This window comes from Quercus lobata, chromosome 3, assembly GCF_001633185.2.
Source record: "Quercus lobata isolate SW786 chromosome 3, ValleyOak3.0 Primary Assembly, whole genome shotgun sequence".
NCBI lineage: Eukaryota > Viridiplantae > Streptophyta > Magnoliopsida > Fagales > Fagaceae > Quercus > Quercus lobata.
Genome location: NC_044906.1, coordinates 939,452 through 960,725, shown reverse-complemented (window position 1 = coordinate 960,725; position 21,274 = coordinate 939,452). Strand labels below are relative to the sequence as shown.

At 34.3% G+C, this 21,274-nt stretch overlaps 3 protein-coding genes across 3 annotated transcripts; 2 read left to right on the top strand and 1 right to left on the bottom strand.

Annotated features, from left to right (window-relative positions):
* Nucleotides 1-181: 181 nt before the first annotated feature.
* On the top strand, nucleotides 182-2,995 carry LOC115979505 (acyl carrier protein 1, chloroplastic-like). The gene is made up of 4 exons (XM_031101560.1): nucleotides 182-439; nucleotides 1,076-1,186; nucleotides 2,219-2,341; nucleotides 2,842-2,995. The coding sequence occupies exons 1-4, from the start codon at nucleotides 365-367 to the stop codon at nucleotides 2,962-2,964; spliced, it is 432 nt and encodes a 143-aa protein (XP_030957420.1). The 5' UTR covers nucleotides 182-364; the 3' UTR covers nucleotides 2,965-2,995.
* Nucleotides 2,996-4,805: 1,810 nt separating this feature from the next.
* On the bottom strand, nucleotides 4,806-8,453 carry LOC115981717 (protein CANDIDATE G-PROTEIN COUPLED RECEPTOR 2). The gene is made up of 6 exons (XM_031104043.1): nucleotides 7,928-8,453; nucleotides 6,140-6,331; nucleotides 5,625-5,787; nucleotides 5,415-5,517; nucleotides 5,227-5,308; nucleotides 4,806-5,086 (listed from the first exon to the last, which is right to left on the bottom strand). Exons 1-6 carry the CDS (start codon nucleotides 8,213-8,215, stop codon nucleotides 5,009-5,011), a joined length of 906 nt encoding a protein of 301 aa, XP_030959903.1. The 5' UTR covers nucleotides 8,216-8,453; the 3' UTR covers nucleotides 4,806-5,008.
* A 1,421-nt stretch (nucleotides 8,454-9,874) lies between these two features.
* On the top strand, nucleotides 9,875-20,480 carry LOC115982230 (coiled-coil domain-containing protein SCD2-like). Its single transcript, XM_031104770.1, has 18 exons — nucleotides 9,875-9,961; nucleotides 10,097-10,395; nucleotides 11,073-11,434; nucleotides 11,950-12,022; nucleotides 12,229-12,270; nucleotides 12,609-12,671; nucleotides 13,322-13,371; nucleotides 13,456-13,483; nucleotides 14,573-14,644; nucleotides 14,764-14,874; nucleotides 14,962-15,022; nucleotides 15,745-15,852; nucleotides 16,176-16,297; nucleotides 17,332-17,401; nucleotides 18,149-18,190; nucleotides 19,017-19,057; nucleotides 19,544-19,670; nucleotides 20,069-20,480. The coding sequence occupies exons 2-18, from the start codon at nucleotides 10,105-10,107 to the stop codon at nucleotides 20,185-20,187; spliced, it is 1,782 nt and encodes a 593-aa protein (XP_030960630.1). The 5' UTR covers nucleotides 9,875-9,961; nucleotides 10,097-10,104; the 3' UTR covers nucleotides 20,188-20,480.
* The last annotated feature ends 794 nt before the right edge of the window (nucleotides 20,481-21,274 follow it).

Genomic DNA, 21,274 nt, shown 5'->3' with positions numbered 1-21,274 from the left:
CCAAGTAACTATTTAAGCCCACTGCAGCTAGAAATACAAAAGAACAGACTACAACCCAAGTATACTAAAGTCCATTTCAAAGCCGGCCCACATGTGGCTCTTCCAGTCTTTAACATTTGAGTTCGACAGCACCACCATTTTAAATAAACGACAGCAAATGACAGGAGTCCAAAACCCAAAAACTCCCAAAACCTCCAACCTTGGAATCTCCGAACCCCCTTGAAACCTTTGTCAACATCAACAACTATACTTAAACCTCCTATATATAATGTAATGTACTACACCTTAAAAGTAAAACAACATCAAAACTCTGAACTCTCTCTCTTTCTCTCCTGCATCTTCTCTATTTCTGTAGAATCCTCCAATGGCAGCCACAGCCGGTGCATCACCATTGATCTCCATGCACTCTCGCCCTTCTCACTCCTTCCAACATGGCTTGGTATGTTTACCTCTCTATGCTCCTCAAATTTTACTCTCATCAAAATATTTAATCAATCTCCTATTATTTGTGTCAATTAACTTTTCAGTATTATAGCTTAATCTGAGTTCCATTGCAATTTTGATCTGACCCGTGGGATTTGATATTATATGTTATGTGGGTTTCGTTTTATCAATTCTCATTTCTATGTGCTATATGTGATTTGATTTAGAAGAATCCCTATAACCCCATAAATATTTATTAGAACATTAGTGATTAGTGTGTTGTGAATAGTCTGTTACAAATATTTAAAACATTAAATAACAAAGATAATTAAAATATGCTACTAGTTAACGAATGTGATGATTACTATAAAATGCCCAGCTTCATGGCTCATAAACATTTAAAGAAAAATTACACAAAGGAATTACTATTTCCACACCGATAATGACTGCTTGCACACCCCTCTATGACACGTGGCATGGCGTGGCTTTGGAAGTGCCCAATATAGGTGTGGAAATGGCACTACCCTTTTCGCATTCTAAATTTTGTACTTTGCCTTACAAAAATTGGAGCTAGTTTAATTATAATTTTTTATTCTATTTTTCTGATGTAAATTATTCAGTTGAGGTTCTGGTGGTTGAATGTGTTAAACAGACAACGCTAAGGGTTTCTGGTTTGAAGCCAGTTTCGCTTTGTTATTATGGAAGAAGCAACCTCTCTTTTAGGATGCGACCACCGCCAGTTCGTCTTCAGGTTTCTTGTGCCGTAAGTTTTTAGCTCATGGAGTACTTTTCTCATGAAATATCGATTTCTTGTTAACCCTTTGAATTGCGTGAATGTAAGATACTCCAAATTGAGGAGTCCAAGAGTTTTATAAAACATTTTTTATGGAAAAAAATGTGAATGAAAGATCCCACTGAATTGAATTGGGTCCATGATTGTTCATTGAGCTTTTTACTTTGTCTTGTATGACCACCAAATCTGTTTTTCTATATGACAAAGTAAATTGAATTAAGTTTTGGTTATATTGATAGAAAATTTGGACACTATTTGTTCGTATCAATTTTGAATTTATGATCAATTGATTGGAAGCTGAATAAAATACTCAGTTACTCCAAGTATGGTGTCAAACACAGAATTAATATATCACAAATTCCTAACTCTGTACCTGGCAGGCTTAACAATTCTTTTTAATAGGTGGTAGGTGCCTCATCCTTGTAGTTCTAATGTAACACTAGAGGGGTGCAACTTTGCTCATGTTGACCATAGGTTAATTATGGAGCCACATCTTTCCATAAAATAAAGTATCGGTCATGATGTAACACTCAAATAACAGATCAAGGATGACATAGTATTTCTTATGTGGAAGTCATGAAGTGAAGAAACTCCACTAACTATTAATTTTATGCCAATAGTATCAGTTCTCTGCAGATGTGGAATGTTCTTGAAGCTCATTGTAGGAATTTATTATTTGATATGGAAACCCCATCATCTGATTATTGGGACTTTATAATGTGGATCATCCAGAGGGTGTTCAAGAAATTTTATATGGATATGTTAATATTGTTATATTCTTAATATCCTCACAACATTGGTCGATGTTATGTAAATGCATCTCAATGACTCATAAATTACAATTGACTTCTGTTATCTTGTGGTGTGCACCAGCACTATGGAAATTCTATGCGTTTTATTTGTCTCCTTGTTGGCTTTTTATGTTGGGAATCTTGTGCATTTTATGCAAATTCTCTTGAAAATATGCAAGTTATAATAAATGTATTAAATGTCAATGAGCAGCCCAAACCAGAGACTGTAGAAAAGGTGTGTAATATAGTGAAGAAGCAGCTGGCTTTACCTGATGACTCTACAGTTACTGGCGAGTCAAAATTTGCAGCACTTGGGGCTGACTCTCTCGACACGGTACTAAGCAATTATCTGTCAACAATTACACAATACTATTAGATATTCTGACAACAATTTTACACAATTTCACCTTTCTCTAATTGTGATGGTTTTTTCTTGTTTATTGAAGTGCACCCACTTATGTCCTATAAATACAGGTTAATAGCATTGCTTGATGTACCATAATTTTTTTTTTTTTCTAAACTTCACCTCTTCATCTGTTTTCTCATGGATTTTGTGGCACTAATCTAAAAGTGATATGTAACTTCTTTGCCAAAATTGTCATTTAGTGATCATAGGGGTAAGCGATGGTGATGTGATGAATGCCAGGACTTAGTGTAGAGACTTTTTCTTTTTAAGTCATGAATCAGTTCCATAAGGAGAGAGAGGGAGAGGAAATGCTTTGATTTCATTCCTTTCTGTCCAAGTTATTTTTAGTTTTAATTGGTTGCTTTTAAAGTCTACTAAACTTTTTTGTGTGGTGCCTGTTTAACATATGACACTTCACACCTTTTTAGGTTGAGATCGTGATGGGACTCGAGGAGGAATTTGGGATCAGTGTAGAAGAGGAGAGTGCCCAGAGCATTGCAACTGTTCAGGATGCAGCAGATCTCATTGAGAAGCTCATTGAGAAAAAGTGAGGAAAAGGGCGCATCGAAGTAACATTCAACCTACATCGAAAGTGGTTTTTACTGCTGTCATGTTTTAGCCTGCTGCATGTGGATTATACAGCAATTTAGTAATGAAATCAGATCTTGTGTTTGTTAAATCTGAAAGGAACAAGTTGGTTGTTAAATTATGAAGACGTCTTTGCATTAAATTACTGCCTTTTTTTTTTCTAGCCTACTGGTTATGCACTCTATGATCAAATGAAGAATGGCCCTCAATGTTTAAGGTAAAGGTTATTAACAGCATAAAGGTTATTTGGTTGTGCAATGTTACATATATGACCCTTTCTCCACACAAAAAAGGTTATATATATATATATATATATGTATATATATGACCATTCCCACCGTGCCTACCCTCCTAACAAAGGAGTTAGCCCTATCTATGAATAGACATAACACCACGCCAGGCAAGGACCTGACTAATCAGTTTGCAGTCCCAGTTCCTGGGAATTGCATCCGAAAAGATGGAATGGTGTGTGTTACACGATGATTCAGGAACAGTTTTTGCTGCTACAACTTTTCTGAATGGCATACTGTTAGGCTTCAACTAAGCCATCACGGAATCTGATTTGTAAAGTGAACTGGGATTCGTCCCATGGACTCTTGAAGTGGATCAGTTTGAGAGTCTTATCAACCCATTTCTTATTCTTAATTAATTTAAGAAAGAAAGAAATGAAAATGACATACAAAGCAAATAATCCTGGACTATAAGTTACCAAAAATACTAAAATAACGTGAGTTCCAGTTAGCTCAACTGGTAAAGTCTCTGATGGTTGTATAAGAGATCTGGGGTTCAATCCCCGCCTACACCAAAAACTGATTGGTGTCTTGGTCTGAGCGGACGCCATAAGTTAAAAACTCTCTCAAAAAAAAATACTAAAATAACCACTAACGTCCAAAGAGTGGAGTAATCCTATCATAGATTTGAAACAACATAGCTGATAACCTAAGGGAAACAACATAGCTGATAACATAAGGGAACGATAGTATTCCAAAGAATCCAAACCTAAACGTACAGCTAATGATAGAATTCCAAGCCTATAGCTGATAACATAAGGGCCAATAGTATTTCAAACTTATGACATCTATTTCATAATAATTGTTTATTATCATTAGGTCAGGACATCGAAATCTCTTATTTGATGATAAAAAACTTTACTAGTTGAGCTAGCTAGAGAATCCATAATCTATCATACTTTACACTACAGTGAATGCTAAAAGCCTTAAAACTGTGAAAGTGAGTTGGTCCTGATAACAACCCTAAGGCCAGCAGTTAGTCCACCCCCGATCAAGAAGGAAATTACCAGAAAACCTGATGCCTTAGTCTCAACAACCTCCAACCCACTCCCCTCCTCCCACCCCCCCCCCCTCCCCCCGGCGCCACCCAAACCCAAAAAAAAAAAAAACCCCTTCTCCCAATCTGCTATAGAAATCCTTTCACAAGCGGTTACATAAGAACTGCCAATCAGCCTAAAAGCCATTGTCACTTCACATCAATCAGCCATAATAAAGATGATTACTTGACATGAAGCAAACTGAATCCTACGTGCCAAAAGAAACCATACCACATGGTACAGGCAAATTTACAAGTTATAGCAAATGAGGAGATGGAAGTGGATTATACAGATAAACAAAATGTGCTCCCCACTTTACTCTTAAACCACCTTCTCAAAAAAAAAAAAAAAACTTTACTCTAAACCACCATGACGTTATCATTACATTAGTAATTATTATGCATTTTGGAATTTAAAAAATCCCATGCTTGCACCTATTTCACCATATATCCAAACATATATAATGCAAAGTATATATGTAGACAAGGTACACTTCATACTATTAGCCTTTTGAATAGGGAAGCAACATTTGCAAAAGAAGTGAAATGAGAAAAAGATAAGAAACCATACAAACATTATAAGCATCCCTTACATCTCAACAGTTTGCAATTCTGGTACATATTTACTTTCATTTACAGAGTATGATCACAAGATCATATTTTGATTCAGAAGTAACCATATCACTCCCAGTCACCATCAAAGAAACCAGCATCTTTCATCTCCGAGTAGTATACATTCTCTAAATGTAAATCTTCCTCCTGTGGTCATCAAGAAAACATCAATTTAAAACAATACAATCTTATAAATTATATTTAAAAAGGTTTGGGAGTTGATTGAGATCAATGAAAACATATTTTTTACAAAATAAATGCCACGAAGAATAAATGATGACAATGACCTGGAAGAAGTCTGCAAGGAATGTTACATATAGAAGAGGAAGATAGAAGGCATGGTAGCAAACAATGGTTGCGCCATACAACCTGTTACAAAAGATTTAGCAACAAAAAAAAAGGCCACTAGAAAAATGACTCTGAAATAGATGTTTCTGTGGAATTATTTGTTTGAAAGATATTGAATAAAAATTACCAGAACCCAAAACCAGCCCCACTTCCAGTAAGTGCACAAGCTAATAATGCAAGAGCATTCATCGAGAACATGACAGCAATATAGTTGTAGAATGCAGGTCTTGCTGCAGATAATTTAAAGGAAAAAAAAAAAAAAAAAAACCCAAGGTTAAACAGTCATGAAATTGATATGAGACAACTGTAACAATTTGCATATGTCAGACAAACTTACCAGGTAATCTTTCTCTCCATTTGGAATGGTACATGAACAGTATGAAGCCATAAACTGCAGTCAGCACCAGCCTATGAATAACCCACAAGTTCCACTTCAATGGATGTGTATGATCATCGCTGTCAATGAATAATGGGATCCCAAATCCGAACATATAAATCGCCTGGAAAAAAATGTCAACAAGTTTGTTAAGAAAAAAATTAAAAGGAAATATAGACATTAATCCATATAAGTACTAGCATTAATGTGTAGTTCAATATGTGCAAAAGCACCTATATATCAGATTCAATTCCATACAGAGTCAATTAGAAATGGCATAGGAATTCATCGGTCCGTAACTCTGCAAGCTGAGACTTAAGAAATGCTGAGTGCATTATTAACACACATATAAGAAGGAAAGATATCATGTTTTTTCCCTCGCAAAATATACTGTGTCATGATCACAGACAGGCTAACATTATTTATAAGATACATATGTATACACACACGCACACACATCAGAAATCAAGAAATACCTTTAGAAGTAAATCTAAACCAATGACAAGCCCTGAGACCACAAACGTCTTTGTCAAAGCTTCTAATCCACTCACGTGATTTCCTTGGAACAAAAAAGCCACCAAACTTACTTCCAAAAATAGCATTCCAGATGTTGTAAACAAAGATAAGAGATTCCAAACTAGTTCTTTTCCAGGAGTGCACTCCCATGCCTGTGTCAACAAAGATAATCCAATTCTTAGCTAAAACACCAGGAAATGTCCAACAAAGAGGATTTTAGATAGCAAAAACAATAAACAAGGTTTAGTAGCAGTTGCCTAGCATGTGTGATCAAACAAAATTGAGGTGTGCGTGGGTTTCTGAGAAGGCATCTAACTTGTTGCATAACAAAACCAATTAAGAAAATTGGACAGTGGCATGACATATGTCAATGTGCAATGGTTTGAAATTAACAAGAATTTTTTAAACAACCGTGATAAAATAACGCTACACACAAAAGGCTTGCTTCCCAAATCATCAAGTTAAACATTACAAGTGCATACAAACTAGATAAGAACATGTAGGTAGATCAAAGTTTACACTTGTTGGAACCATAAATTTGAAGCGAAAAGAAAGAGTTACAGAAACAATCAAGCTTCAAGAGCATCAGCAAAATGTGACCAACTGACCATGCAAGAGGATGGCCCTTAACAGAAAATTTTTACGCCTTCTACATTCCTATTCTAAACTTATTTTTGTAAGTAAATAAGATTATATTTTTTGACATTATTCTTTCTTCTGTGCATTTCCTAACTCCTTTCAATCTCTACATTGGTTGCCACCAAACATTCATAGGCCACAAGACCATTTTTATATTCTTCCAAGTGCAGAAATTAGCTGCCAAAAGTAATTTTCAATCATATTTTAGATATCAACCTGCACGCAGATCAAATATTTAATTTTTCTAACAAGTAAACATGATCAAATCCAAAGTTCTACTGGCCACCAAAGTTCCTCCATTGATCTTTCATGTACTCTGATTAAAATAAAGATGATTTTCACAGTAAATTTCATAGTAGTTTCCACTAAAGGAAACCACTATATTCAGTATTCCAATTCAGATTCTGGAGTAATTTGGTTTTACTCAAATAAACCATACAGCTCGATGTTAGTTTTTTTTTTTTTAGGTAAAACAAATTGATGTTAGTCCAAAGACACAAGTTTGTACAACCTAATTTTACTACCCCAAATAAAGTCACTAAACCCAATTAAAAGCCCAAATTATCCGAATATACACCCACAGACCCACTAACAACTAAACCCATTCAAGGAATCAATAACAAGCATTAACTCTCTCTTCTTCTTTTTCCCACACTAGCTCAAACACACAAGCATATCCCCTTAACATATTTTTGTGATTTTTAAAATCCCAACTACTGAACAAGAATCCATAACATATTTTTGGAAAGTCATCTTTACTTCAGTTACTAAATCCAAGAACAAGAATCCAAATTCAGAAATCACAAACAAAAGCCAAGAGCCAAAAGCCAAAATCAAAAACAAATTCAGCCATTAATAGCCCCATATAGCAACCACCACAATTGAAGAAGCCCAAAAAGGAAATCACCAAGGCATATTCAGCTACTAAATTTAACAACCCAGAAAGCAACCCATCACCACAAAAGACAAAGTTCAGCCACTAAACTGAGCTACAAAAAAAACCCAAAATTTCAAGAACCCAAAACAGAAAAGAACTCAAATTTACAATAACCCATCACACAAATCCAAAAAATCATAAAGAAAAAAGAAAAGAAAAGAAAACCCAGAACCTGAAAAGAGCACCAGAACAAATTGAGCAAGCTAGCAAGCCAGAGGCAGGCGTAGTAAGCGATGATCACATAAGAGCGGCCTTGAGTGAGCTTGGAGAAGCTCTTCTTTGCTTGAAACGACAAGTAGAGGATGAAGAGAAGGTTCGGAACAATGAGAGCCACGTTGTGCCAGAACCCATGGCACTCGAAGAGCCAGTCGTAGAACCTTGGAGAAATTGGCGATGAAGCTGCTGTGATTGGTAGGTTTGGGAGCGCAGAGACTGTGAGTGATTCTTGGAGATCTCGCATTTGAGACAATTTGATTGAAGGATTTGGAAAAAAAAAATAAAAACAAACCCTAACCCTAGGTTCAGAGAGTCTATGATACTGTGTCGTTTTTTAGGTACCAGAAAAACAAACAGAGAGTTTGTTGTGCTCTGTTTTATTTTTTATGTTGTTGGGGATAAGAGGCAGAAAATGGGTTCTACAACTTTCAAAGTTGATCTTGCAAAGCGTGTTGTTATCTAATCTTCAATGAGACTGACAGTTTGGTAGTTTGTTTCCTTCCCTTTATTGGCATTTTGAGTCAGAGATGAAAGAAAGACTGAACAGGTTTGTACTGTGTAAAAAGAAAAATGCTGCAATCACGACATTTTACACATATTTTTCCTACAAGTTGTGATTTACAAAATTTTTATCTATTATAAGTTGTGAATGATGGAGAAGAAGCGTGTAAAAAGAAAAATACTGTGATCACAATATTTTATACAACTTTTACTTAATGAATTGGATCAGTAAAAAAGAAGTGATAGGTTCACATCTCTATCACTTAATCGATAAATTGGAGCAAGGGTTGTCTATAAAGTTGTGATCTTCTACGTGTATGAGACACCAATGAAGTCGTGTTTTGATTACAATTACAAGATTTTAATTACAATTGTGAAAATGTTGTTTTTATCATTTTACGATTATAATTAAAATTGTATTTTAAAAACATGATTTTAACCCTTGTGTGTCCGGTTGCATGTTCTAATGATAATTTCTTCAAAAAAGTTAAGTTAAAAGAGGAAGTCAAAGCTCTTCCTAAATCACTAAGAATTATCTCTTTTTTTGCTAAACACTAAGAATTATCTCTTGTATGGGCCTTTCTTATTTAGGTAAATAATGGGGAATGGAGGAGGTAGCTGGATAGACATGGATTATCTTACCTATCTCTAAAAAGTATTTTTAAGTTTTCAACTTTTTCTATAAAAAACTTTTTCTATAAAAAAAAAATCAAAAATAGTTTTCCTCATAGTTTCAACTACTAGTATCATTTAGCCCAAAATAAAAATCCGCATGTCTTTTTTTTTTTCCTTTTTACCTTCACAATTATTATGATTTTGTTAGGTAGCATTAATTTTGGATACTTTAAAGTTTGAACAAAAATTAATTTCTTCTTGTTGGAATAATTGTAGACTTTGAAATTGCAAGGCTAAAACCATCAAATCCTTTTATCCTTTCATGGGCAATTGACCATAAAAATGATATATTTAAATGGGGTAGTATAATACGATTAAAATCTTTGTCAAAATACAGACCAAGCCATAGGAAGTTAGGAACATATATATATATATATATATATATGTATATATGTATATGTGTGTGAGACAAAAATAACCAAACTGGCCGTTACTTCTTCAACCCAAACGTGGCATAACCTACGCCAAAACCTCCACTTTCACAGCTCCCTTTGGATCCCATTGGTTCCAGCTTTAGCAATGAGACGCCAAAATCAAATCCTAAAAATATTAAAACTGCCTTGAAAATCTCCACCCCTTTTTTTTTTGAAAAATTATTTTGAGTTTATTTCAGTTTGATTATTATCAAAGTCCAATTTGGAAAGAGGTTACAAATACTGAATTTCAACTTTTTTTTTTTTTTGCATGGAAGATCATTGGTGTTTCTGATTTTTTTTTTTTTTAAACAAAAGTTTATGACCAATTTTTTTAACTAGAAGATCAACTTGTTCATCTATTTTCATACAAAGAACCTGAGGCATTAGCATTGTATCAGGTTGGTTTCATAAAGATTTCTGTATTTTGTGTGTATGAATTTTTGTGTACGTGAAAAATGCTTTTGGCTCACAATCCTCATCGAATCATTTTTGTTTTCTCGTTTGGGTTTTATTTTTTTGTTGGATTTCAATAGCAGTAGCTATGGACAGAATGAGACCTGTGTATGTCAGGCAGAAGAGCACAGTAGGGACGCCGGGAGCGCCATCATCCCCAATGATGTCACCACTGCACCGCCATGCACGGTCAGGGTCTACTGGGGTGGCAAATCTAAAGAAACAGAAAGCCGCGGCACAGAGGCTTGCGCAGGTGATGGCACATCAACAAGCTGATGAGGACGATGAGGAGGATGACCTTTTCAATGATTATAGTTCAGTGAGTGGAGGGAGCATAGGGCTTGCAGGTGGAAGGTCAATGCGGTCTCGCTCTCCTTTGGTAATTGGCCTAATATCTATGCCTAGTTGTAGAAGGAACATGGGTTCTTGTAGTTATGAATATGAGAATCTATGTTTTCATGGTTAATGATATCAGTGATCTGCTTTACTATGTTCATGAAATGATAATGTACTACTTGTTGTTTTAAATTTCCTTTGAAACCTTGAAGTAAAAAAAGCATGTATGCATTTCTTTATATGAACTCCTACAAGTGTACTATTAGAATAAAATTGAAATTCTTTATATTGGTATTATCATATAGGAGAGTGTTAATTATATTGTCTTGACGAGTAGTAGTGTACCTTACAGATCAGGGTAGTTCCTTCTCTTTTTACTTACATTGCACTGTATCACAATAAAGCCAAGTATTTTTAGACAGTCTAGGACCATTAACATGATAAACTTAACATTTGGACGATGAATATTAAAATGATCATAATGGATGACAATCTCCGGCATTAGAACATTTGTAAATGACTTTTTCATATTTACAGTATACACTGAATTTCAATCATTCTTATTTGTTATCGTACTAAGGTTTTCTAAAAGGATGAAGAGAATATAGCACTTGGCATTTTTTTATGATTGTATTTTGGTTAGCAGTTGTATTGATATTTTAATGTGATATTACTCGATAATCTTATTTTTAGTTGATTCTTCAATGTTGTTTTTATTAGCCAGCTCCTTCAGTTCAAGAACAACCTCCACCCGTGAATTCTTCCTCAGGTGGTCGATCATCCCTATCTATCATCTATGTCGAACAACCATCCTCAGGTCGTTCAATATCAGCTGGCCGGCCATCCCAATCCTCTAACTCTGTGGAACAACCTCTATCTGCTCGTTCTGTATCAACTGGCCGATCTTCTCTGCCCACCAATTCCATTGAACAACCTCCATCTGCTCGTTCTACATCAGCTGCCCGTCCGCTTTTAGGTGTCAAGCCAGTTCCCTTGGTACCATCTAGTGTACCTATATCACTAAGGCCAACATTTTCCAATATTTCACAAGATGTTCCTATTGATAATCGGAGGGATAAAAGGTATATTGAAGTTCTGAACTTTGTATACCTTTCTTGTGAAGAATCATGTCATCATCACTGACTCATTGTCATCTTCTTCTTTAACTTACTTTCTTATGAAAAAACAAAATATCTTCTTCCTCTTGTTGAGGGGTAAGAACTGAATCTTAATATTTTATTACGTGTTTGTTTCCCATTTATACATTCAATGAGGTCTTTCCCTGTTAACCTGACTTTCGAAGTCCAGACAATACTGAATTCTATGAGGATATAATATTTGCCATTGAGACAGTTTTACAACAGAAGTGAGCTGTCCATGCCTTCATTATCATTACAGTGAGCCTGTGACTTTTGAGAGCTTGGCTATTATTCTGTCATGAATGTCTTATTTTATATTCCATCCCTATCCTACGTACTGACATAAAGGTGATTCAAAATATACATATTCATCAATTTTGGCTTCTGATATAATCTAAATTCCTTTTAGCAATTACTGCTTGTACAACTAATCCTCTGTAATTTTGGACAATGATCAGGATGTCACTGGATTTCGGGAGTATGAACCTAAAAGAAACTAGTAATCAGTATTCTTCTGCTCTACAAGATGAGGTATGGCTGCTTTTCAAGATGATATCATATGTGCATTTATGGTCCATGGTTAGTTACTGACTTTTATTGTAATGCCTGAAAGTTGCTAATACATGTCTTTGGCTAAGAAACACTTCATCTTTCACCTAGCCTTAGTAATTAGGATCATTGTGAATTGTTTTTGTATTTATTGGGAATCTTCTAATGAGGTGTGAATTTCATTGCAGCTTGATATGCTTCAGGAAGAAAATGAAAGTTTACTTGAAAAGGTGATCCCAACATATTTTTCACTTCATTCTTATATTGTTTAAATATATGACTCTGGCTGTCTATAAAGAAGAATCATATTATACCTGTGCATTTCAAGCCAGTTTTCTGCAGCTCTTGAAGCATCAACATAATGTTTGGGGGGTTCTGCAATAGTAATCTCCAAGCAATCAGATATGATCAAATTGAGCACTTGTCATGCCGATATTGCTATTGCAGCAGCATTTACTCAAAAAAATATATTTTATTATCAGAAGAACATTTAGTGGTACAATGGTCTAATAAATATATTGTATCATATATTTGTTTTGGCAACCTATTCTGATATGTGCCTCCCCAGCTTCGATTTGCAGAGGAGAGGAGTGAGGAAGCAGAGGAGAGAGCTCGGCAGCTTGAGAAACAGGTAATTTTTTATAGTGAAAAAGGCAAAAAAAAATTCAAGGATGTTTCTACATAACTATATCAAATGGCAAATATTCCACTCTTATTTTTTTAGATAGGTAAAAACCATGTCATTTATTTTGGGGTGACATTTAGGTGGATAACTGTTATCAATTTATGCATAATTTTCACTTTTAAAGTCAGGTACTTGCTATTTATGAATCAATGCAATAAAATGGATTTACATTTTCCACTCATTATCACAAATTTAAGAATAAGATTGCTTATTGTTGAATGATTGCGTAAGCATACTTGTTGATGTGTTGGACTATGCAGAAGAATAGAGAGACATATATGTGATGGACATAGCTTAGTTACTTGTTAAATAATTTTCATTGCCCTTAAGTGATTTATTGAAACTTCATCTCATGGAAGGAATGCAGAAATGTTCCATTTCACATATTATCTTATGTTTGTAAGGAAGTAATTTTTTTAGTATATAAATAATTACTTATATTTGAAGTTTGAATGCAGTTAGTATTAAATCCTGGCTATTACCATTCCAAGTCTTCTGTCCCAGTTTTGGTGTTCTTTCAATCTTATTGTTTGTGGTTTACATATTCTAGTATTGATGGGGTCTCTATTTCCCTAACTGTATATGTTTTGCTTTAGATTGCTAATTTTGGAGATGGTGTAACTTTGGAAGCTCGTCATTTAAGCAGGCAAGCTTCAAGGTTCATTTGTTTTTGTCAATCCAATTTATTAATTTATTTTGTATACTAATTTTTGTGTTGGTTACTCCTCAGGAAGGAGGCAGCCCTGCAGCAAAGGGAGGTTTGTAGGTCTAATACTCTTGCGATCTCTATTACCTTACAGCTCTGCAAGTGTAAATTGGTCATATAATTTACTGGAAATTCATTTACTTACAAATATATAGTATGTGCACTTACAAGTTATATGCATAAGTTTATGTTACTAGCTCAACATGGATTAAATCCTGCATGTCTCAATGCATTATTCTACGGAATCAAGATATGAATCAGTGTCATATGTGACACATTCTTTGGTTCATGCTAGTAGAGTCACAAATCCACACAAGCAACATGCACTATTTTAACAAATCGCTCAAGATCTGTCAAAATGTTGCAAAATTTTAAAATGGTAAAATAGTGCTGTTTTATATAGGGTTGCTAAGTAAACTCACTTTTTGCTCATTATCATTTTTAAGAAATTGATTTTTTTTTTTTTTAAATAAAAGACAAATAAAATAGTGTTATTGGATCATTAAAAAGTTCTTTCAGATGTTCTGAAATATCACTTTGCTTGTTAAAATAAATCTCAATTGATATATAAACATAACAAGAGCAATTTTCAAACTTATTCACTTGTCGTGGAAATTTTATAAATCTTAAAATGTGTAATAATGGATAAAATTTCAACTTGTTAAAAAATCTCTTACTTGTAAACATATTATGAAACATGATATTTTTTACTCATTTAATGAATCCAAAGTACTAGTTGGGCAAGAGTCAGCAAAGCTGTTAAGAATTTAAATTACATTAAAGGAATGTGACCAATAGAAAATAGGACAGACCTTAGGAATTCAGTCACTAAGAAAATTCTGCACCCCTCTGACCTTGGTGCTTAAGCGTATCCCAAAAGTTTACTAGCTTCAAATTTTTAACATGAACAGCATGAGGTGTGCCTATTCCATCACATTATAGACTACTGGACTGATTCTATGGATTTGGTCAAATATATGACCATATGTCACATAATTAATACTACTTGTTTATGTATCAAAAAAAAATACTACTTGTTTAAAAGAGCACCATGTCGTAGACAGTGTGTCTCTGCTGTTTCGAAGTCTAACGGAGTATATTTTACTATTCAGATGGTACATGAACATAGTTTTCCTTGCAGGCTGCTCTGAGAGTTGCTGCACAAACTCATGGTAGTAGCAGTGAGATCATTGCCCTTCGGACAGAAGCTGAGGTATCCAGAACTTCTAGCTTGTATGTTTGTCCTTTTCTTTATATTCTACTATTCTTTAGTAGGAAATAGCAACATCCTATGAAATTTAAATTTAAATATTTCATGAAAATTTGACTTAGAGTGCAAGGGATGAGGCAACATATGCTTTGGAGCAGCTGCATGAAGCTGAGGATGAATTAAAATCACTTCGGATTATGACTCAGAGAATGATACTGACTCAGGAAGAGATGGTCTGTACTCACTTTTTACCATACATATACAATTTTGGTTTCTTAATTCTTTTATGCCATAGTAATGTGATTTGCACTTTATCTTAGGAAGAAGTTGTTCTAAAGAGGTGTTGGCTTGCTCGGTATTGGAGTTTCTGTGTTCGACATGGTAAATTGATATTGTTTTTGCAACTCTTTCAGAACATTAAAAATTTCCATGCCATATATAAAAAGGGAGAATCTACAACTGAGTCCAATCTAATTGAGAGTAGGGCTTAGTTGAGTTGATATGCATAGATTGCATGAATTTATGAGCATAGGGGATCTTAGTTGCAATCTTACCTATTCAATATCATCTTAGAATTATAAACATATATATACCTGAATACCAAGTTTGAACTTGTTAGAATTGTTATACATATATTTACATCCTCTAACCAGCAATTATGAATGATTTAAATGTCATAATAAAGGCCCTTGGAATTCAACCTTCATAGAAGTTGCTTCCAAAGACACCATAGAACAGCCTAAACTAGTAGTAACACTTACATGCTACTGACCATAGTGGATAGCTCATGGCTGTCTAGTCTAGTATGGTAAACCAACTGTAAGCCATTGAATATAGTGATCCTGGAACCTTTATTAGGGTTGAAAATTTCTTGGATGTTATGAGTTCTGCAAACTAATGCCAAAAAGGGTAGCTTTCCCTATGTTTTGATGTTTCTGAATAAGACTCTATAGTCTAGACTTATGACTTCATCACTTTTAATCTTTTCCTTGGATGATTGATGCAAAATTATTAAAAGAGGATAAAATTCACTGTTATGCCTTCTAACTCATTTAACATGAAAAATTCTTAGATGATTGATGGCCACTAGAACACTTTGGCAGGTATACATGAAGAGATCGCTGGGGCAAGATATGAGTACTGGTCATCTTTTGCCCCTCTCCCGGTTGATGTTGTATTAGCTGCAGGAAAGAGAGCCAAAGAGGAGATTGGTAAGAATGGTTGGTCCCTTTCTTTTGGTTGTGTTAAGGTAATAAGGGATTTTACTACCTCACCTCTAGGGGTGGCTCAAGGCCTAGGCTTAAGGCCCCCAATAAAAACGGCCCTATCCCAATTAAAAAAAGCCCCATCCAAATAAAAAAAGGCCCCGTCTTGTGAGTGAATAATTGGTTTCAAAACAATACAAAGTCACATACCAATAAAAAAAAGGGCCCCATCCCAATAATTGTTTTGGCAGAAACATTTTTTTAAAACAAAATATATCACATCATCTTAATTTAACTCATTGTCTTTCTTTGTTCTCCATGCTGATCAGTAAATGATGATTTGGAGGAAAAAGAAAAGGTTCCAAGTGATTCGAATGGACTTTTTGGAGAGGGAAATATTGAGAACATACTTTTAGTTGAGAAAGGTTTGCGGGAACTGGCTTCACTAAAGGTTTTTGTTCATAACCTTATGCTTGAAATTTTGTTTATAGATATCATCTGTCTTCTCCTGGAAATCTTCCTAATGGAGGAGTGCATGTGTAAATCTGTAGTTCTGCTTGATGAGGGGTACAGAAGGATATGTCCTGATATTGGATGTTAAGTTTCATATACTGCTTCTTCATCAGTTATTTTTCCTCTTCACTTGACACCTTAGAAGAGTTGAAATTTGAATTTGTTCTTTGTAATGTGCGTCAGATTCCTGGCCATTTTATTTTAATCTTTCTAAAGTTATGTAATTCATCTCTTTTCTCAAAGAAGATAATTGCCTTATCCAATCAATATCTTCATGCTGCAACTTAGTGTCACTTATGAAGTTAGATGTGAATGTTCTGAAATATCTTAGACCAGCTCTCTATGCTTGACTATATTCTAACTTGTAACTTCTTTGACATTGTTTAGTGACTAATAAACAATTGAACCTTCATCCTGTAATACAATTCTACTAGGTTTTAATATAAATTTAGTACATATTACTCTGAAGGAGTTTACCCAAAGGACTAAAGTTATACTTGTATTCAAAATGGTAAAGTGACCCATAGTGCAAGGTCATTCTATATATGTTCTCATTAATTAGAGAACCTAATACTTTCAATGGATTTCAATTTGGGACTTTTATTTTACTGAATCAAGCATATTACTTTTGGAGTTCAGATGGAAATTATTGGAAAATTTTGACTTATGATTTTCAGATATGTACTTATGTCATTATATTAATTGACACACAAGTCAGTAGTTGCAGAGCTTTTCAGACATATAACTTGCTCTCTTGCTTTTCTTTCCCCTTTTTAACCATGTTATTCAAACCTTTTTTTTTTAAGAAGTGGTTCACCACATTACTGTATTGTGAGTCTAGCATTATATATTTTGTTATTAGTAACCCAATTCAAGAAACAAAGAAGCATTTTTTTTCTAGATCAGTAATTTTTTTTACAATTGAAACACCAGTTTCTTCTAACTAGCAGTTTTAATGTAATTATTTGAAAGGTAGAGGAAGCAGTAGCACTTGAAATGGCTCAAAAACGACGCCCAAGTTCACTAAAATCTGGTAGCACAGGTGGGAATTAATTATTGCTTTAAAATTGAAACCCCTTTTCTCCCTTTTGAGTCAGAAGACAATAAGATACTTTATTATCAGCAAGCTGTTGCAGTTCTGTTGTATGCATCCCATGATAAGGTTATTATTATTGGCAGAACTTCTCATGTACATAGTACAATGTATCTGAACCATGAACATCTCATCATATCAATAGAAGAGCAGTTAAATTTTGAATTATAGGAATCTGGTATTTTTTGGTGTGTGTGTGTGTTCTATAAATTGCAAGTTATTTAATCAAACAACTGAACCTAATAATAGAAGGATAATTTGTTTATTCTTTTCTAAATGTTCTATTAGAATAATGGTTAAGTAATTAAATTCACCATTCCCTATCAACTTAAAATTGTTAAATAATAGTACTTTTATTATGGTATTAGAGTAGGTAATCTTGAGTTTGAACCCTATCTCCACCCACTTCTCATTTAAAGAATTAAAAAATGTTTCATGACCGATTATTGATAATCTCACATGCTTCTCTTTGTTACATGTAATGCGCTAGAAAGTTTAGGATGATCATATGAATTAAGAAGTAAAATTTGACTGAGACTGGATAGCTGTCTTGCCCACTGAAACTGTATTCTAGTAATGATTAATCCAATTATCTTATATGAGTGAATGTTTTTGGTTACTGGTTCAAATCATCATAATAAGTGACTTCTGGTTGACTAACAATCTCTTTTTCCCTCATCTTGATTATGTGTGTAGATGAAGTGAAGCTACCAAGTGAGGGACAGTTTGAAGCATTTGGTAATTTGTTACATACCACATTTTCAAATTGAAGTTTTTCTTTTACACTAACTAGTGGGATTGCACATTTAGTATTTTTTTTTTTTTATAAATTTATTTTATTAAATGAGTTTGCAAGATTGAGAATATCTAAAACAAATCTATGCAAGATGAGAGGTGATACTCCATGTGGTTTATTTTGCACATTGGTTTTTCACTGTTTTTGAAATAAATCATAACACAAGATATGAAGGTGCTTACTACATTAATTGTGCATATAGAAAAAACCTTACCTTTTTTCACCTAAGCCATAGGTCCATTCAGTAGATGGTAAATCTAAATTGATAATAATTTAGTTTGCTCCGACTGGAAACCTACAGAGTGCAAATAAGCTTATTGCATGACGTATACTTTTTTTTTTCCATGTTTATATATTTTTGTTAAGAGTCCATTTACATGGCTCGTTTCCATTTGAGTTAGTAGGATTAAAACATTGTCTTTTGTACTTGTTTTTATACATGAACCTTATACATTTTGGTTTAGGGAAATATCTAGTGCACGTCACTTAATTCACACATAGTACACAGACTTTCCAAAACAAAGGAAATCATGATTTCCCTTGTTTTTGAGGAGTGTGTGTGTAATACACACTTCCCCGTTTGTTTATGTTAGTTATATTATGACGTGCATTTGTAGTAGCAGCATGCTGGTTTCTAATGCTTATGTTTATAACTTTTATGCTTGTCTTCATGAACCTTCCTAAAACAACATGTCTATTGAATTTTTATCTTTTTGGTTATATTGATGTTATAATCACCATTTAAAAGAAAATACTTTTGTTTTTCAGAATTGAGTCCAGAGGAGTGTGAAGATGTGCTTTTTAGGCAGGTATGGTGACACCTTTACAGTTTGAAATTCTCCTTTTGAGTCCAAAGAAAATTCTCTTGTCTGTTCACTGTATTATCTCTCTATCTATTTTGATTTGCACGTGGGGTCTTCTCCTTATCACCATTCATGAAACAAGTACTAAGAATGGGAAATTTAATAAATTTGTTGTGCTCAAACCTTTAAGGGAGACTCATTTGCCCTTTATTGATTTAAAATCTCTAAAACAAACAGTATATTGGCTGATGAAAAAGGAGGTGAGTATCAAATAGATATCTTGATGTGTTGTAGGCATGTACTAAGAACTCAAAACCTGCACAAAATGATTGTGGGGCTAAGCGAAATTTTGAATAGGAATTGGAATACATCAGGGACCTCCCTTCATCTTCTTGGGTCGATTAAGGAAGTCTTCTATATAATTTATGTGCTCCTAACCACTTCATTGACATTGAGTGCTTGCCTGGATGCTTGTTTGTTATGTTCTTGTAGGCTTGGCTCACGTATTTCTGGAGAAGAGCAAAAATCCATGGGCTGGAACCAGACATAGCTGATGAGCGTTTGCAGTTTTGGATCAACCAACAAACTAAGTCACCTACTTCACATGATGCAGTTGATGGTACTCTCTCTCTCTCTCTTGTTCACAGTCTATGACACAAACACATTCCAATCTGAAGACTCTGTGTTTGCCTCATAGACTTCTTTTTTTTAACTAGACTAATGTTAAATGGTGGAAATATTTCAGGAACCACAAAGCAATGACTAAAATTTTGGGATCCTCAAAATGAGTTCTTCATTTGACATGGTCCCCCTATTATGTAGTCTTTTATGACTCAGACCAAAAATCTTTGTATAGTGATTCAATTTCAAACATGCGCCTCATCTTAAAAACTAACTTAACATGTCTTTAATGAAATGAACCTCAATTTTCTCATTTTACTTGTTTGTAACATGAAGTGCTATATTTTTTAACTCAGAATATTGATTTACTTTGTTATGCTTGGATCCCATTTACAGTTGAGAAAGGCTTTATGGAGCTCAGGAAGCTAGGTATTGAAACTCAACTATGGGAAGAATCTCGCAAGTGGCTTGAGCAAGACTCCTCGTCTAAAGCACATAGTCAGTCTGACTTCTAATACACAGTTTAACTCAACTGGAATTGATGTTTCAGAGACCATATCTTTCTATACGTTCACTTAGTTAATCAAATGAGAGACAGCTGCATATTATGAGTCCGGTCTCAATATCTCACTGATTTTTCATGTAAAATTCTCCATAGTGTTACATGGTCATTTCAATTAAAAGACTCCCTCCAAAATTATATTATTCCTTTCTTCTTCCTTTTCTCCCTTCCTCCAACTCCTCCATTTTGTATTAAACAATCTATTTTCCTTGTGAAGTGAATTTTTATATGCCAAGTCCTATTTACTACCTGACTTAGACCTGGTCCTCAGCTACCTGCTAATTTAGATGAAGTTAATTGAAATTCCTGCAAAATATTGATATTTAACAGTCAGTGCACCGGAAATTTTTGGAGAGAACTTCTTGCACTGTTTATTGATCTTTGAATTTCAATATGTTACTTGGCTGAGGGGTCCCAAGTAAAATTCTAAATTTCTTATGAAGTTAAATGCGTATTGGAGACTAATGGAGAGCACCTTGGAGTTGCTTGAGTAATGATTCATTTTAAACAAGTTGTATCCTAGTATTTGAACTTATTTATTTATTTTAATCCTGGCGGCTAATATGTGATTATGTGGAATTGGGCCTAGGTTGTCCTGTTAAAATGTAAGAACATGCCATTTGTATAAAACTCATCTTCAACCTTAAGTGTGAGTGGGTGATAATAAGGGTGAAGATGAGTGTAATTAGTGTGCACAAACTATATCCACAAAATTTGTACATGTTACACTCATTAATATTATAGCTCACAATATGACATCTTGTAGTATAATTTTGCTACCCAGATACAAAAATCAAAAATCAAAAAAAAAAAAAAAAAAAAAAAAGGGAAAAGGCTATCTCTCATTATGAGGTGTTCCAATTCATGACAGATACTAAAATGGGATGTCGGAGGCAGAGAGGCATAAAAGTGGAAAACAAAGAGCTGGGCTGTTTCATGCTTCATCTCGGCCATATCCATCCTTCACCAAGTAATGCCACCCTCACTTGTGGTGGTACCGTTTTCATATTAAATAATTAAAATGATTAAAAATTTGGCAA

Excerpts from the sequence above, each read along its gene's own strand:
- LOC115979505 (XM_031101560.1), top strand. The coding sequence starts at position 365 with ATGGCAGCCACAGCCGGTGCATCACCATTGATCTCCATGCACTCTCGC. Across the intron at positions 440-1,075 it reads ACTCCTTCCAACATGGCTTG|ACAACGCTAAGGGTTTCTGG; the intron begins GTATGTTTACCT and ends TGTGTTAAACAG. Across the intron at positions 1,187-2,218 it reads GTCTTCAGGTTTCTTGTGCC|CCCAAACCAGAGACTGTAGA; the intron begins GTAAGTTTTTAG and ends GTCAATGAGCAG.
- LOC115981717 (XM_031104043.1), bottom strand. The coding sequence starts at position 8,215 with ATGCGAGATCTCCAAGAATCACTCACAGTCTCTGCGCTCCCAAACCTA. Across the intron at positions 5,788-6,139 it reads GTTTAGATTTACTTCTAAAG|GCGATTTATATGTTCGGATT; the intron begins GTATTTCTTGAT and ends ATTTTTTTCCAG. Across the intron at positions 5,087-5,226 it reads TCCTTGCAGACTTCTTCCAG|GAGGAAGATTTACATTTAGA; the intron begins GTCATTGTCATC and ends TGATGACCACAG.
- LOC115982230 (XM_031104770.1), top strand. The coding sequence starts at position 10,105 with ATGGACAGAATGAGACCTGTGTATGTCAGGCAGAAGAGCACAGTAGGG. Across the intron at positions 14,875-14,961 it reads TACTGACTCAGGAAGAGATG|GAAGAAGTTGTTCTAAAGAG; the intron begins GTCTGTACTCAC and ends ACTTTATCTTAG. Across the intron at positions 18,191-19,016 it reads GGGACAGTTTGAAGCATTTG|AATTGAGTCCAGAGGAGTGT; the intron begins GTAATTTGTTAC and ends TTTGTTTTTCAG.